This window comes from Platichthys flesus, chromosome 16, assembly GCF_949316205.1.
Source record: "Platichthys flesus chromosome 16, fPlaFle2.1, whole genome shotgun sequence".
Lineage (NCBI taxonomy): Eukaryota > Metazoa > Chordata > Actinopteri > Pleuronectiformes > Pleuronectidae > Platichthys > Platichthys flesus.
Window position 1 is genome coordinate 19,307,134 of NC_084960.1, and position 18,385 is coordinate 19,325,518.

General features: G+C 41.2%; 1 protein-coding gene across 1 annotated transcript; it reads left to right on the forward strand.

The window, feature by feature from the left end:
* The first annotated feature begins 674 nt into the window (after positions 1 to 674).
* Positions 675 to 16,179, forward strand: csnk1da (casein kinase 1, delta a). Its single transcript, XM_062407420.1, has 9 exons — positions 675 to 1,328; positions 6,549 to 6,659; positions 8,698 to 8,846; positions 9,553 to 9,781; positions 9,876 to 10,046; positions 10,211 to 10,359; positions 10,748 to 10,916; positions 11,180 to 11,292; positions 13,040 to 16,179. Exons 1-9 carry the CDS (start codon positions 1,253 to 1,255, stop codon positions 13,088 to 13,090), a joined length of 1,218 nt encoding a protein of 405 aa, XP_062263404.1. The 5' UTR covers positions 675 to 1,252; the 3' UTR covers positions 13,091 to 16,179.
* Positions 16,180 to 18,385: the final 2,206 nt, after the last annotated feature.

Sequence of the window (18,385 nt, forward strand, 5' to 3'; positions counted from 1 at the left end):
ATTAACCTAACCAAAATCTGCATGTATTTGGACTGTGGGAGGAAGCTAGAGAACACAGAGAAAACCCCTGCAAACACCAGAAGTGCAGGGATTCGAACCGGGAGACATGCTTTGAGGCAAAAGCAAATCAACACGCCACAGGTGCTGGCCTATTTTATACATATTTATTTTATTATCAGAACTTCTAAAAGGAGTTTGGTTTTGCACTTTAGTGTCATCAAGGGTTTTGGCCTTGTGATCAACTATACAGGGTACGCTGAGGCTAAATTTTAATCTGACTGGCTACTGGCCCGTATGGCAGAACTATGAAAGCCATGTGACCCGTCAGTATATCAGACATCATTACCTCTATGCCTTTTTAAACTAAACACTGTCCCTTTTTAGAACATAGGACAAGATGGAGAACATCCCTCGTATGTATACGGCACTAATTCATGTCCACCAGTAGCTGAGGTTACAGTGCACAGATGTTTACTTTAATAGCAGCATGTGAAAAAGAGCATTTTAAAGTCAGACTGAACAAATGAGGTACCATTGTTTATCAGAATCAGACTCAGAAATACTTTATTGATCCCACAGGGAAATTGTCTTTGTTACAATAGCTCAATGCAAGAGTAGAAATATAATTTTAACTAAAATAAAATATGGAATATATACAAAATGTGCGTTCAGCTTTTGAACTAAGTATGTAGGTAGGTAGTAGATGGGTAGGTCGTTGGGTAGATACAGTGAAAGTTCTCTCTTTCTTGGAAACACTGTGCTGTTACTGACGCCGGTGTCTGTCGGCAGCTCTACGGTAAAAGGCTCTTTGGCACAGGCGTCACGGAGCACGGAAGTGACGTTGACGCAGACGGCGGATGATCAGGACGCTGACAGGGAGAAGAGGCAGCATCAAAAGGGAGACTGTTCGAGCCCAGCCCTGAACCGTAGCGCCTCAAAATCCGTCTTCATCCGCGGACATTTAACGTCCAATCGTGTCCAAACCACCGGGAGCATCAAGTTCACACCTCGACCTTTCCAACAAGCCCCGTATTACCGCCAGAGGACTCTCGCAGCATTTTAAAACAAGTGGCGAAAGACTGCGGGAGCGGAGCCTACCCGGAGACAACCCAGAGAAGACAGCGGATCTGTCGAGGAGCCGCTCAGTTCGGCCTGTTCTGCTTTTAGACACCGGGGCGTTCAACCTCAACATTTTCTTTTCACCTTTCGAGCTAGCGAGTGAGCTTGCTAGCCGACCACAGCTGCCCCCACCATGGAGTTGAGAGTAGGAAACCGATACAGACTGGGCAGGAAAATCGGAAGCGGGTCATTCGGAGACATATACCTGGGTGAGTCGTTGTCCTAACACACCTGAGGTCCTGTTGCTGTTTGTGTCATTTTCCAGCAGCAGCTCGGAGCTCTGACCGTTTCCTGGTTTCCCTGGTTTCTCCCAAAAGACGCTGCTGTCGATCAGCTGTTTGATGCTAAGCTACCAAGTTAGCATCCAGCTGTAACGAAAAGTGTGCTGTTTTAAATATCAATAAGAGGTGTCTTTGTCCATTGTGCTATACTCTACTCTATTCTGTGTCCGTCATAACAAGTGTCCAAAGGAAGCGTTGGTAACGACCTGTATGGGAGCTGACGGCTGCTGTGGAGCTAATCCCTTTATCAGCTATTAACTAGCTAATATGAGACTCTCGTCTCTCTCTGCCTTTAATCACCGTCAGGCAGCAGCAGTCCAGAAACAGAAGAACCGAGCAGGACACAGGCTTTGCTATTTACTGCTCGAGTCTGAAATAACATGGAGCTGCTCAAGCTGATCTATGAATACAACAGGCCGCTTGACTTCCCGATCTTCTGCTTCGAGTAGGACCGTTCACATAAAGGAGTATTTCATATAGAGGTTTCAGGAAGTTCCCACAGATTAATGTCGACCTTTTGAGAGTTTCCTCTAAAATGAACATGGTTTTAAACAAATGAGACTGTCCACTGGGCTCGCTTTGGGTCCTTTTTCAATTCAATTATTTGAACAAATGAAGCTCTCTGGCTCCTTTTTCAGTGCCTGCTCATAAATTCGTGTTTATCTACAAAGGGCCTACGGCTGTCCGCTATTCAATCTGTGGTATATGTAATGACTGATTGGATGTGCCGACTCTTACTGAAGGTCTCAGTACGAGTTTGTACCGATGTTGGACACGGATTATCATGAGAATTGCATGTTAACTGAGCTCTGCATTTTAAGGTGAAAATGTGGCTGTAAAAAAAACAATCAGAAGTGATCTAATCAGAACATGCACATCTACCTGACTGAGCCCTGCCACCTTTTATTCAATGCATCCTATGGGGTCATCAGAATGGAGGTCCACAGCTCCTGGTAACAGTGGTTGAGAACAGCTGATCACATTTCTAAGCTTAAGCCTTGGTCATCTGAACAATAGGAGAGAAGGGACATTGTTAATAAATGAAGAGCTTCTACAGGCTGTGCACTGAACACTTCATCACTGACATCTAATTAACCTGTAGAAGGCAATTCCCAGCTCAGGCTTTTGACACTGACTTAAATATCATAAAAAAAATGAAATATAGATGTTTGTTTATATTTTCCATCTGTACCATAGGGGAACTATATGGTTGTTAGCATTGAGGGGTGGACCACCTTATTTTGTTCAGCAAAATGTAAAACATTGGCGGTTAGAATTCTGAACACTTGGATTTTTAGTTTATACATTAACACTTTGGTTTGCATTAGTTTGTATGGTCAAACTTCAGTTCCCCCTACATGGGAGGAAGTGTTTGGGCAGTTAACAACTTTGGCTTCCTGGTGTCTGTTGAGGATCAACTTTATACCTTACTCCAGGGAGGCTAGTTTGTCAGTTATTTGTGAGTTTGTTTGTTTTTTTGCCTTTTAAAGAAATTAGGTTAGTTAGGTTCCTACCCACATCTATATATTGGATGTGTTTTATTTGAGCAATACAAGCATGAAGTTGTACCAATTGATCAGAAACTCCTCTGGGTAACATGGTACACTATTGTGTTTCTTTTCAAAACACGAGCAGAGGAAAAGTTGATTAAAGCATTAGTTGGATCCAGTTTGTCTTCCACATGACCTGTTGTTTGGATTGACAGGGAGAGCTGCCAGCTGCTTACATAATCACTTTGTGTTTTGTCTTTACTCCATGTCCTCTCCCCTCCAAGCGGCTGGGACCAAGGTTATGCAACGTTGTAAACAAGCCAGAACAGAGCGTGGTCCTTTCAAATCGAAGTGCCTGACCCATCCTGTGCTGGGGTCACAGTACAATGTGCTCAGAGTACACCTTTTTTTTTACAATTAATATGCAAGATACATAATTATAGCAAAGGTCAATCTCAGGGAAGATATGACAGTGCGAACGTCCAAAGAAAATTAAAGTTTGACACTCTCTGATAAATGTTCGGTTTCACAGAACACGTTTATATCCCACGCAATGTGTGTGTGAACACGCTTATAACAGTGACGTGTGAGCAGCTTGGTGTGTCGGGCTGGCTTAGTGGCAGGTTGTGCTTGTATTGGTGAGAGTGGTGGTGTGTTATTGGCAGGCAGGATGATGAGCTCAGCTCTTGGAATGAATCCTTCTACTCTGTGTGCTGTGACAGGGTTCATATTGGGCCCTTCAAATAAACCAAACTAGTAGAATAGCTAGTAATCTCCAAGGTTTTTACAAGACTGTAATGACTAAGTTTCGCTCCAGTGTGCGTAAGCAGTTAGTCACGTGGTTGAGTCAGGATGTGTTTCCTCAAAATTCTGCTGTTCAGTCGTCTGTTGCTTCATCTGGTCTGATCTAATGAGTGATGTTAAAACAAGCTGCAGAAATCTGAACGCTGGTTTTTATCTCTGTCCAAACCCCCTAAACTGGATTATTCCCAACACTTGAGTAAAACCAATGCATCCCACTTACCTTCCCTCTTGTGGCATTGCAAGTTTTTGGCTAATTTTGTATGCTATGCATTTTGATAGTTTCCACTACTATGTTATATATCAATCTTACAGCTGGTTAGCTTTAGAGCTGCATATAACAATTAATTTCATTATTATTTTTAATCCACTGATCTTGTTTGATCTATCAAACACAAACGGTTAACATGTCTGTGCCATTTTCTCCCTTTTCTGTCCCAACAACCTTCCAACCTAGGAATCCAATTTGAGACAAGCAAGAGCAGATTGACACTTGAGAACTTAGAACCATCAAATGTTAAACAGGTTTGTTTGAAAAATCTGTTGTAAAAAATTGCTGTCAATTATTGGTTAATTGAATAATTAACCAACTATCAGCACTTGTGAGCCTAAACTAAATACTGGAAACCGTTGGAAGCATTTTCTCTGATTCCGTCCACTCAAATCCACATTCCAGTACCGTTTGTAGTTCAACAATTAACATATTGTATTTGCTTTGGTTAGATATATTATATTTGGTAAAAAAACAACAACTAAGGAATAACAAAGCATCACTATTTATCACTGCAGACTCTTCGGTTATTTGTGTAAACATTTTTAATTGATTCCTAACCCTGCTTCTCATACATGTCATACCATTTCAACAGCACTGGCAGAGCCAACGACAAATGGCTTTAACCTGACTGTGTTTTCCACAGTGCAATGAGTAGATAAACGTCGGTATAGAAAGAGCAGATACACTTTAATGTCTGATCATTTGGTTTCAAACTAAATATGTTAAAGCCTCAAGTGTGTTGAACAAAGAGTGAATTTGTTTTAACAGTTGCAGTGTCAAACTGTATCTCAGAAACTGAAATGCTTGCAGCAGTGTATGCTAACAGGGATGGGTCCAATTATGCAAATAAGGCTTACAGTGAAGTTGTTCAGGGGCTGTTAAAATAACATTGACTTAAGACATGCTCAGACTTATACTGCTGGTGACTCAGTTTTCGTGAGGCATCTTCGTGCTGCCTTTCACTTCTTCTACTTGTGGAGCTTTGTGGTTTGATGTTGTGTGAAGTTATGGTGTGGTTATGTCAACGTCATCTCATCCAACCGATTCCCAGGGTTTGTTTCTGGAGCAAAGGGCTCATTCAGTAGTTTTTCTTATCTTCTCACAGTTATGATGCTTTCAGACATGCTCTGAAGTCCAGACATTTCCCTGCAATTTTCTGGAGGGGCTGTATGTAAGAATGCAAATGTTTGAGTCAGCTGTTCTGCACGTTTTCCAGAACTTTCCCTACCAGCCCCAGAGTAAGATGCCTAGAAAATGTTTAACTGAGAATACAATAGGAAAAATACTGGAAACATCTCTGTAAGTGATTGGGCGGATGTTATTAACACCCCACCTATGCAAAACAAATTATAATTTACAAATGCCTTAGGATGAAATAGAGGAGCCATACACGGATAGGAAGGTGACAGAAGTTTGTACAATCTTCTGCTACGTTATTCATATGAGAGGCAAACTCTGAAACATGTCCAGATTTCAATTTTATGGACATTGGCCAGACCTAATTAAGGAAAACTGATTAGGTAACATTTCAGAAATACTCCCTGAACCGTGGGTCTTGCAGTTCAGGTTCAACACAAAAAAAGTTAATAATATGTTGCATCTGCTGGCTCATACCTCTCTCAGTATGCTGTTGCAGTATTTGGAAAGGGGATTGTTGGCATTCTGTGCCTGGTCCTACTTGTTTTACATCACAGCATCCGTCTTGACAGGCTGCCCAGATCTGTGATGTGAATCTCCAAGTGACGTTTCAGAATTACTTTAATTAGAGACTTAATTTTGTGCTCATATTGTTTCATTATTATTTCTTCATGTTGAACCAGTGTTGAGGGATGCGTCCTAACATGTTTTGCCAGCAGCAGCATTCACGAAAAAGAGAGATTCTCTGTTGATATACAAAAACTTGTGTGCATTATTTGATTGTGCCTGTGTACAGAGCTCGATAGCTGAAGCTGGAACACTGATCAGTTAGTTGGGGGTCATGGTCCTAATTTCATGCCCTGCCCTGATCAGTGCAGCCTAGCCCACCTAGATTACATCATACAGAGAAATCAATGATGCTCCACTGGTGCTGCTGTTAGCCTACATGATAAACGGCTGCTCTGAGTGTGCGTTTATGCTAGTGTGCATGTAATGCAATTACGTAACCTAGTGTCCAGTTGCTGTGTGTGTGGAGGGTCAGACAGACAATTCACCAAATCCGCTTGGATGAAATTGTAATGACAGCTGTGAGGAATTTGGGCTGCACATGCAAGTTGATACACGAAAGAAGAGCACGTTACATATAGTGCACATTGTTGATATCCTCTTCTATTTTGGCTGGTTGTGCTGTGTTAACCACCATATATGCCTGTGCACCCTTCACCACTTCAATCCCCACCCAATTGATTTGTATGTGTTTATTTCTGTGAGAGGCAGCCTAATACAAAGTGTTGACAAAGTCTTAATATTTATCAAATTACTGACCTACTACAGTGCTCCCCTGGCTTTCCCGTGCTGCTGTTCGGAATATGTAACATACCTACATTCTATTTATTATATGCAATGATAAATATACTAAATATGCCTGTCTGTGTCTTTGTCTAGGTACTGACATCTCAGTTGGGGAGGAGGTCGCTATCAAACTGGAATGTGTGAAGACCAAACACCCACAGCTCCACATAGAGAGCAAAATCTACAAGATGATGCAGGGTGGAGGTAATTTATACTGTAACACATCCTGACACGTTGTTTTTATGAACTAAGAACTCCACACTTCCTCACAAGCAGTGTAAAACGTAAGCCAACATCCATCCGTCATTGATAATCATTAGTAAACTATAGAAGTTTGTTGCCACTGAACATATTGAGGTAACTAACTTGAGGTAGTTGTTGGCAGTGATTTAGAGTTCTCTATCGCTACAAGATCTTCTTTGTTTTTCCACCGAAATCGTTTGGATTCCAGCAACGCCCTGTATGAGGTCAGTGTAGAACCTCGGGGAAAACTGCAACAGGAGATGTGGTTTGATAGTGAGCATGACATCTATATGAAATGGGGACATGCAGAACACAGCTTATTTATAATGTAAAAACAGTTAATACCCAAATGCAATTATTTGTTCAGGCTAAGGGCATGTTTACACTTGTTTCCCTAGTTGGTCCCACTACTGTTTCATAATGAACTGAAACATGAGATCTTGTATACTGTTATCCACTTTGGTTTGAAAACCAAGTCATTTTAAGTACCGTTTTAGAAATAATCTCAGTCAATATGAAGGCCTCAGATAGACTTGCTGTGATGAAAGTTTTTGTGCCCAAAGGCATTCTTACAGATTGCTTTCTTAATGACTCACCTGCAATTGTATAATTATAAAATGATGAATGTTACTGGCTCAACAGCTAGCAAGGTAAACAAGGTCAGCAACACTTATTTGTTATCTGTGTTGCATTCACGACTTCAGAGGCTGATTCCATTTGTCTGTTTGTTTGCTTCCAGAAAAGGGTCACATGATATAATATAAAGTAATGGATTGTGATTGAAAATACTCAATCAGGATGCAAGCATGTTTGTCTGCATCATTGCTTTCAAAAGTTTGTTTCTACCATTCCATATGTAAAGGTAACCCTGCAGTTGTCAAACTGAGCAGCATTTACTTTAGTCTTTGTTTAAGAAAATTCTGAAGTAGGACCACAATTGATTCACATGAATTTAGCCTCAGTCAAGGTTTAGTCAACTTTGACAAATTCAAGATGGAATGCAGTGGGCAGAAGATCTCCTAAGAAGGTTTCATGTATTCTGTCCCATTATAGTTCTTTTGTCTTTAAAGGGATAGTTCACGGAAAAATTTAAATTCCCTCAATATCTTCCTATGAGGTGCGTTCACTGGCCCTTGGTCACACTGTGGCTACATCCTCTAGCTTGGCTGCTTCCGGTAGTGGGCATTAGGGTTAATACGCAGTTTAAACTTGCTCGTTTCGGGTCAAGTATGAATGCTGGGGCTTGCGGACACTTGGATGAAACCACATGAGCACAATGGAGGCATGTTATCTTTTTTCCTTTTGTTACTTTTGAAGACGAGGTGGTCTGGACTAAACACTCATTACCCCTGAAACTCCTAAAGTGTTTTGTGGACTTAAACACTCCCCAGAGCATGTTGATGTAGAAGAGGTGGTTTCTCTTTGTAAGGACTACTGTGCACACGCATGCAACTGTATTTTTGTTCCAGCATGGGAAGATCTATTGGGAGATGATGGCTGACCCAGACAGATGGATGTATTTTGGTTCATATGTATATAAATAGCTGGTGCACAGTGTCTGTGTGTAGTGCAGTGAGAGGTGCTGAGCAGCAGCATTTTGTTGCTGTCTGCCTGTAGAAGGAAATGCCATATGCCCTCTTCGTCTTGGCAGCGTCAGCTAATTACCAGCTACTCCTAAACCAGCTGGGCCTCGTGCGTGTGTGCGTGTGTGTGCGTGTGTGTGCGCGCGTGCGTGTGTGTGTGAGCGCGTGTGTGTGTGAGCGCGTGTGTGTGTGATTATTGGATCTTCTGTTCTCCTTTGCCACCTGTGGAGACTCCTGGTGTCGTCATGCTTCTGCAGACACGCAGGAAGAACTATTTACTTGAAATTAAGAAGACACAATTTCTGATTACTGCCAATTTTAAAAAACTGAATGTGTTTTGTTAATTTAAACAGAGGACTTATAAAGATTAACCAAATGTAACCACTTTCTGTTTTCCGCTCCCTCTTGTCCTACAGTGGGTATTCCAACGATAAAGTGGTGCGGGGCTGAGGGTGACTACAATGTGATGGTAATGGAGTTGCTGGGGCCCAGTCTGGAGGATCTGTTCAACTTCTGCTCCCGCAAGTTCAGCCTCAAGACAGTCCTGCTGCTGGCCGACCAGATGGTGAGTACCAGAGAGGAGAAGACGGCAAGAGGGTTTCCTGATGTGTTGGTTAATGTGGAGGCTTGTCTCACTCACAATATTCCTCATCTTCTGTAACATTCTACAGGAATTTTTCACGTCCTTGCAACATGATACATGGGACAAGCAGAGTTGCAGATGTTAAAGTATTGTACTGGAGGCTTAAAAATTGAAACGATAAGCAAACAAATGTATTTTTATAAATAATTGTCTCCTAAAATGCATATCAAACAAAAGATCAACGGGTATAGGCGTGGAAGAAGTCACATGAGGAGACTGTTTAAAAAAACAGGCATGATCCATATTCACGTACATCCCTACACTTATAAACACTGATGTAGGATCAATATTTTACTACACTGATTATACCTCCTGACACATCACAAAAAGATGAAAGTATTGTACATTATGGGAATTATGGTATTATTCATCATACAAAAGACCACATTTATCAAAGTATTGCACATCCGGCGTTTACCTGGACAGCAAAACTCTAAGAGGCCTGGTTAAGCTATGCTGGTATTGGCAACTTGAAGAAATTAGATTGTCAAAACTGACAGCCCTATTGCAAATCCACCACGCAGCTCTGGATTGGCCAAACATGGTCCAAAGTCCCAAGGTTTTTTTCAGTTCAAATGTATTTCACATCAGAACTCTGTTAACCCTGACATCAAATCCTGTTCTCTAGATCAGCCGCATCGAATACATCCACTCCAAGAACTTCATCCACAGAGATGTGAAGCCAGACAACTTTCTGATGGGGCTCGGTAAGAAGGGCAACCTGGTCTACATCATCGACTTCGGCCTGGCTAAGAAATACCGTGATGCCCGCACGCACCAGCACATCCCTTACCGCGAGAACAAGAACCTGACCGGCACAGCCCGCTACGCCTCTATAAACACCCATCTGGGCATTGGTGAGACACATCTGCTGACTTCTGCCATGATTGGCTAAATCACTCGTTGAAACCATGATATGACTCTCCCTTGTCGCTCTCCATCCGTCTACAGAACAGTCCAGACGGGACGACTTGGAGTCCCTGGGATACGTCCTGATGTACTTCAACCTGGGCTCACTGCCCTGGCAAGGTCTCAAAGCAGCCACCAAGAGGCAGAAGTATGAACGCATCAGTGAGAAGAAAATGTCCACACCCATTGAGGTCCTCTGCAAAGGCTACCCATGTATGTTTGACCCTTCTTCGCACCTTTCATGACTTTTAATAGGAATTTTTCTGATCGTGCCCCTTCATTTTTTAGAGCTTCAGACATAGTACTGCTTTTGTACCAGGAAGTCCGTGTGGAGTGTTATCTGTTTTTGAACGATGTCATCCTCTATGTCTCCGCAGCTGAGTTTGCCACCTACTTGAACTTCTGCCGTTCACTGCGGTTTGACGACAAACCAGACTACTCGTATCTCCGCCAGCTCTTCAGGAACCTCTTCCACCGCCAGGGCTTCTCTTACGACTACGTCTTCGACTGGAACATGCTCAAATTTGTAAGTAGTTAACATATTGATGGGATTTCTTTCACTCTCTGACCTAAAGGGTCACTGAAAAAGGAAAATTCCCTCATTATCTACTCACCATCTGCATAGTGGCGAGTAGATAATGAGTGAATTAAAACATTTCGGGGAACTATCCCTTTAAGTCACTGCATGGTTTTCATTTGTAGATGGTTCGCAGTTGATTGTTTGTCATGTGATCTAGTTTGGAACTAGAACAACAGCATTCCTGCTGATGTTTACAAAAAACTAAATACCTGACTTGACTTTGTCAGAAGGCTGCTGTAAAGCAAAACATTGGCTCATTGGAGTAGGCCCCAGATGTGTGTTGAGTGATAGAGTGACCCTGTCTCAGACTTATAACTGTGTTCTGATGTGTCAGGGGGCCAACCGGGCTGTGGAGGACGCAGAGAGGGAGCGTCGAGAGCGGGAAGAGAGGCTGAGGCATAGTAGGAACCCTGGAGCCAGGGGCATGGCATCAGCCTCAGGAAGAGCCAGGGCAACTCAGGACGTCGCAGCCCCCTCCCCGCTGAACCCAACCTCACACACAGGTCAGTGCTTACACACACAAGTTATTTGTGATTAGTTTCTTTCTCTGATTGGTGCTCTGTATTCTTAAGCAGCACTTACACTACAAGTCAAGTGTCTCTTTATATCTTATTATCTGTTTGTGCAACTTCACTTTCAGCTACCCCTCTCTTTTCTTTATTTCTGACTGAGTTTATTTAAAGGCATTAATGCACGGTCACTAAGCCACCGCACTCGAGGCTTTTCCCTCCCCTGATGATAATAATCAGACCACTCTGTCTCTCAGGTTTGGAGAAAGAGAGGAAAGTGAGCATGCGTCTTCATCGCGGAGCGCCCGTCAACATCTCCTCCTCAGACTTGACGGGGCGCCAGGACACATCCCGTATGTCCACCTCACAGGTAATCGATACACACGCACATGTGAGCACGCACATACACGCATCCAGAAAATAACTTTTTAAAATCTATACTAGTTCTTACAAATCATGCTACATACTCCTCAGCAGGAATGTAAAATATTCTATGCCAAATATGGATTCATGCAAAAAGGAGGAACCATAGGGGAACATACAGTGTCTACACAGTGTTTAGAATAACTTCACTTGTACAAAATGTTTGTTCCCTTTTTTAAATTAATTTTGCAATCGTAAATGAATCACAGATAGGAAGCAGCCAAACATCAGTTTTGTAACATCAGAAGAACATAAGCGAGACGGACCGAAGAGTTAAAGTTCAGCTCCTGCATCACACTGGTAGTGTGACTCTGGACGATGAACAAAACACCCCAGCAGCACTCTGCTGTTTCATTAGGTTTCTCTACTTTTTTTCTTGCAGCCTCTTGGTCAGAGACATTTTCTTAGAAGGCCATTAATCAGTTCCCTATTTTCTTGATTTCTTAAAATGAAAACATCATTAGTCTCTCATATTTTTTTGTAATATTATAATAAGGTAGAAACACAAAGCATTGCATGCCAGTGCCTGTCTTTGTGATGCGTTCTTGTAGACAGACTACTCCTCCAAGTGGTTGAAAGGGGAACAACCAGTCATTAGGAAAAATAGAAAAGCAAGTCCCAAGATTATGTCATAATTAACATCCGTCATTAAAAGTTTTTTCCCATTATGATTAAGGGATTGAATGATTTAAAGAATTCCGAAATTCAGGTGTATGTGCCTGTGACAGTTTAGACAGAAAAGCCTGTTAACGAGTTGATCTGTTTCGAGTCCTTGCTGAACTAAAGTCATTTCTTTTGTCTGTATAATCTCTGCTGCTGCATGCTGTTTATTACAGCATGGCTCATTAATAATAAAAAGCCCTGCTGAATTATTTAGATCATTTGCATGTGTTAATATGCAGGACTGTTAAAATCATGCGTGTGTACATATTAACCCAGAAAATGTCGGGGTATTAAGCAATTCACTGTCAATTTAATGTCAATTCACAGATATCACAGAAAATAAACAATGAACATCACTGTTCAAATATGACCAAAGTCCAGCAGGCAAATTTAATTTATGGTGTTGAAAGCATGTTAAGGTGTTTTTAAAATCCACAGGGCTCAGTTTCCAGTAGGACTGTTCAAATAAAAACCATAAACAATGAATGATTCTTTGCAGGAATTAAAAACACATTGGTATTATACTTTTACTCATTGGGCCCATTTCTTTATAATTATTTTAATGTAATAATTGTCAGTAAAGCTTCCAGATGAGCACTGTGAACATAATGATATCTGTCTTACTCAACACCCCTGCATAACACGCCCTCTCAATATATTAAAAAAAACGTGCAAATATACCTCCTCATCCCCATGGTTACACAGTATTTCCTCATCTGAGAGGAATACTACATGATGTAGTCTTTACGTACTCCCTCTGTTTTTCATTGGAAACAATCAGTTGATATCATTACGTGACAGTGTGTGTATATATAATTATGAAAGCCCTAAAGAGTTTATTCATTGTTAAAGGTTTAGTTTAACATTTTAAGAAATATTCCTTTTCTACCCGTTTCGGGGCTGGAGCTTCACATCTAACGCACCAACATTAAGAGTGCTGTCAGTTGAACTGTTTCTTGTGCCACACAGTTTTTATTGATATTTCATGCCAACGTCATAACTAAGGCTACATTTTCCATCTGTCGTCTCAGGCTCTGTCCCGGGTCACGCCCAGCGGCCTCCAGTCTGCAGCTCCACGGTGAAGTCCGACCATCCACCCATGTACCATGGAGGCCTCAACATGCAGCACACTCACACACTCACACATTGACACACTTACACACTCACACACTTACACATACACTGGACTCTTGAATGACGCGGAGGACTACCAACCAATGCACAAGAGTCTGGCTGCACTCTTGTTCACTTGACGGAGGAAGAGTCGCACCACCAGGAGTGTGTTTGTGTGTGATAGAGAGATAGGCGGGTGGAGAACAGTTTGTTTGCCTTAACAACCTTGGCAAAATAACAGCCGCAGCCTCCATTCTTCCTCTCTTATGGAAGACGTGGAGACATTCCCCCTCCTCGCCCTCATTGTTGATGAAGCCATCAATTCACTTTTCTCTGGCATCATGTTTGTTTGTTTTTTTCTTTTTTTAACTTTGGTTTTACATATTTTTATTCTTTATCATTAAACTTCCTCTCACCCCAGCTCCACTGGTCAGACTTTACAAGGGTTTGAAAATGGAGAAAGGCGAGTTTCTTACTTATTGGAAATAGTTTGTGGGACTTTTTTGAATCCAAGATCCAGAAGGCGCATGATCCATCGTGGCAGTGTTGAAGCACAGTGCCTAAGCTCTCTTTTGTGCTCTGACCGACTCTTTAAATACCACAAGTTAACATTTACTTTTCATTTTTTAGGTGTTTGAGGTTTAAATTTTAAGGTAGATTAACCCCCAGTGTTTTTAAAATGGGGAAAAAAAGCTCCCGTTAATGTTCTATTTTCCAATCTGATCCTAGAGTATGAGTGGTTTTGTCCTCCTCAGGTGCGTTGGAACCAGGATGTTGTACTAAATCTGAACACATGCAGCACATTTTCTTTCAGTCTTCAGGTTGTGACTGCAGCGTGCTGCTTGGCAAAGCTGTGAATGGAACAGTGTAATAGTCGGGATGTCGATCTGTCCACGCTGAATGGATGAGATGTTGTTTTTGTGCATAGTGATGTGGTTTTTGTGTGTTTGTGTGGTTCTGTCTTAGGGTTATACAAGCTCAACGGGGTATGTGTGTATGTGTGTGTTTCATATATATATATATATATATATATATATATACACACATACATATATGTATAAAAAATATTGTCTTTTCCAATGTAACAATACTTGCTGCAATTTACAGCTTTACAAAAGTAGGACAGCGCATACAATTTGTAATCAATTTGCATGATTGTTTTTGGAGAATCCGATAAGACGCGATAAACTGCACTTCAGTAAGTTTTCCCAGAATCGGCCGATTTCCGCATTCATTACTTCTAGCCTTATCCTGTTCGAAGTACTTTCACATTGAGTATGTGCCATACACATTACACCATTTTATGACATGGTTTCACAGTGCACAACTCAACTACAAGAACTTAAGAAAAAGACATGTCCTCAACAACTGACAAATTTAAAGGCACACTCGTTCAGGATAACTACTCGGCCAGTGAAAATAATTTTATACTGGAATTTAACTTTGTAGAGCACATACCTCCGCCAAGGACCAACAGTCTCCTTAACCCTGTCAAGCCGCACCGTAGTAGACCTCTTCATAGATATCAGTCCTCTAAATTTTCTTTCATCAAGATCTCTGCTTGATGAAAATGTCAAATTGTCTTTTCTCGGAACGATAAAGTATGATCAACGCTGAAAAACTTAACGGGTTCATTAAGTTCATTAGTTTCTGCTCAATCCTGCTGAAAAACAAACTGACAAAAAAACTGGCAAACACAACTTTCTTGGCGGAGGTAAACATGTCTTGTGATGCTCTGGAATAGAATACCATGCAGTTACATAATGGTTTCAGTAGGATCCAGTCTTACTGGATGTCCAACCATGTTAACTTGGGCTATCTCAATTTTGACGATTTGACTATTTCTTCTCTTAATCTGTTTTTGCAAGACCCACAACATTACGAAATGGCAATGCTAAATCACTGGAGTGTTTCAAAGATACAGTCCCCCAGATTGAGCTTCAGGGCATTCACAGTTAGTTGGCATCATTTGGGTGCTCTCTTGGGCACAACAACAAAACACCAGCTTGTAAAATGTATCGTTTTACCAATTTTTTTACCAGAATAGTCAAAACATAAGTAGCTGCAACTGTTACTGCCTTGCTTCAAAAGGAGAAATAGTTGGAAGTTGTGGTACAAGACTGAAAACGATGCAATCAAGCTTTACCAGTAGAATGCGATTAAAACCATCCCTGATTCGGCTCTGATGATTTCTCAGACCAGGACATCAACGTGAGGGCTGTGCAGTCTGAGGTTCCAGTCAGTAGATCAGTATGTGGTAACATCAGGTTAAATAAGGGTGAAGAGGTCTGGGAGAGCAACGGACTCTGTGTTGTGAGAAAGGAGTTTGCGGTCGAGTCCCCAACGGTACAAGAACTAAACGTGGCTCTTCTCGTCGACTCCTGTCTGTAAAGAAGAAACTTGATTTGAGCAGCGAACCAACCGACGTGACCAATGAATCCTGCAGATTTATAAGTAGAAAACTCTTGATCCGGTAGACTAGTCCTAACGTATTGTAGGCCATTTTCTGTAGTTCAAGGGGAGGGTGGTTGTAGTGCTAATTTGTACATGTATGTTCTGTTGTGTATAGGATGTGCCTACTCTGTCCACCACGTCCAAATGAGCAACTGTTAGGTTTGGGATGATGATCATGATGACGGTGTATGGTGGGACTGGTAATGCTTCACTCCATTAGATTCCTGCTGAGGCAGCTTTTTAAAAATGTCCTTCACCTGTGGGCTTGTAAAGCAAACCAAAAAATAAATAAAAAAAGATTAACTTATTTGTCTCACTGATGATGGCTATGATAAATGCAAGTACACTTTACTGGGGAATGGGGATAATAGTTTACTTTGTCAGTCTGCTTAACTCAGTTTCTTATTTTCGTCACCACCTGTGCAATTTGCTTTTAACTGTGCAGTGGAGATGGTTGCTCATGTCCCACAAAGCATCTCTTCGCTGTAGATCGTTGGGAAATCTTTCTTTTTCCACTCCCACCTTACGACTTTTGCTCCTCACATGTAATACCACTGTATTTGTGTATTTTAAAATTGTGTAAATAAATTAATAAGTACTTGTATTTGTTGTTTTTATTGACTGACTTTAAAAGATTTTTACCTCCAAATAGCATTTCTTCATTGGGCCCTAAAAATACTGTATATCCATAAGCTTAATATTTCATGAATCACTGAGGATTTTTAAGTGTAAGTAATCTGAGTAATCTGAATTACATGGAATGAGTTGCTAGAGAGAGGGGTGACTGGTAAACCTCCACGACCCGATCTCGGGTTATGATAATGGATGGATTTTAATTACGATTTATTTCAAGCAGATGTCTTTATCTTATCAAGACAGCCTGTAGAAGTGTATGCTGGCTTCAGCTGCAGTGAGAACGAGTTCCACAAGGTTCTGTCCATGGACCAGGACTATGCACCTTGTATTGAAGAAGACACATAGAGCCTTCTTCATGTAACAAGAAGGGTCACATACACTTGCATAATCATTCAGACAACAATATATTAATTAGAGAAATCTGTTTAAAGCAATAAGTCACCTCCAAAACACAGAGGTGACTGTACTTGCCCCCAAACACAACAGACAAACATTAGCCATAATCTCAATGGCATGCCCTGGAATCTTAGAGTTGTCTTTACTCAAGATTATTGCAATTTCTTTATCAGGCTGTCCGTAACAAGTCTCCAGGTACTCTCCGAAGTCGACAGAAAGCACATTTGTCCTGTTAGTTTCTCTGCATTGGCTCCCTGTAACCTCCACGATAGACCAATTTATTGTACAGAGTTCATGTATCATATTAACAGATCACCTCATTCTCATAAACGTTCCTCTTTGATAATGCTTATAGTTAGAGCTGCTCAGGTGAGTTTGAACCATCCCATGTATTCACATCCCAGATCCACCCAGAGTCTGCCTCTTCTCCAGGTTTCTTCCTGTTAAATGGAGGTTTTCCTTCTGTTTGTGTTGGTTCTGTATATACCATGACAGAATTCCCCAATGGGAATGGGACAGGTCTGTACCTGCTCTATATGTGTATGTGTCCTTGCACCTACATTGTTTATTGACACTATAGATATAAATGGACTTGACACATACACATGTTCCTTGTCCAGGGGCTATGTGGGCTGTTGATGTCACCAAATGCTCCACAGCAACGGTGTCCCACTTTATTCATTCCCTGATTATTAACACTCTGTCAGTCTGAGCATAACAGGAAGAGAGTCGCAGTGAAGCAATGGTCTGATCACGCAACTGCACCTTACACATACAGTATTGGCTGGTTGCTGATCGGAGAAGGGAAATGTAAATACAAATGGTTGAACACAGCCACAGCTGCAGGATGAGTCTGTCAAACAGACGTCTGGCTGAACAAATTAAATTTATGTTTATTTTAATTAAGGTTCATATTTATTTAAACTACACACAGAATCTCAATATTATATTATTTATTACTTAGATCATTTTACAAGTTTGAGAATAGCCCTGTCACAATCTATGACATATAATCTACCATACCAAATACAATCCTGAAACACACCTTTAGTCCAATTACATCATATCTATCAGTATTGTGTCGTCCAGCCACATTCAGAAATACTCAATGAATCTCCAATTTTTTCGACTGTTTGATAAATAGGAAGCAAGTTTCTTTCCACACTGAGTCACCTCTCCCCAAGGCAAAGGACAACAAGATGTCTGTGAAATCCAGACGTAACATCCTGGGTAGCCTTTTTTTATTAACCACAGCTACGTGCAGCGCTCAAGGTGTCCCATGGGATGCTGATTAAAAAAATCCTTTGTATAGATTCACCATGTTGAACCTCTTTTAATTATTAATGGACTGTTCTTAGAAAACCCTTCTATCTATCCTTGTCATCTAGGAATCCAAATCACCAAATGATGAATTATAAATTAATTCACAGGTCTTTATCTCAAATCATGAAGATTACTGTGGGTATTTCTGTGTATATTGTGCATATCACCATGGATAAGGCAGAAATCCTCAGGTGTATGCTTCTATGAGCTCTATGTCAGTGAACCATATGATACCTGGATGTACCACGTCTCTCCAGGTCCTTGCTTGAGACTACATTTTTAAATGTAGTCTCGACAATTTTTTTTAAAGTGTTAACCTTAAAATGTCAGACTATTTTGCAGTACACACATATACAGAACTGCAACTGAGCATATCAGGTTCAAAGGTTGAGCCACTTGTCAGGTATCCGTTGGGCAAGATGTCGGATCTGAGCAACAAGACACTGACTGTTTAG

Coding starts and splice junctions, on each gene's coding strand:
- csnk1da (XM_062407420.1), top strand. CDS start 1,253: ATGGAGTTGAGAGTAGGAAACCGATACAGACTGGGCAGGAAAATCGGA. Junction 9,782..9,875: donor AAACACCCATCTGGGCATTG/GTGAGACACATC, acceptor ATCCGTCTACAG/AACAGTCCAGACGGGACGAC. Junction 10,917..11,179: donor GAACCCAACCTCACACACAG/GTCAGTGCTTAC, acceptor TCTGTCTCTCAG/GTTTGGAGAAAGAGAGGAAA.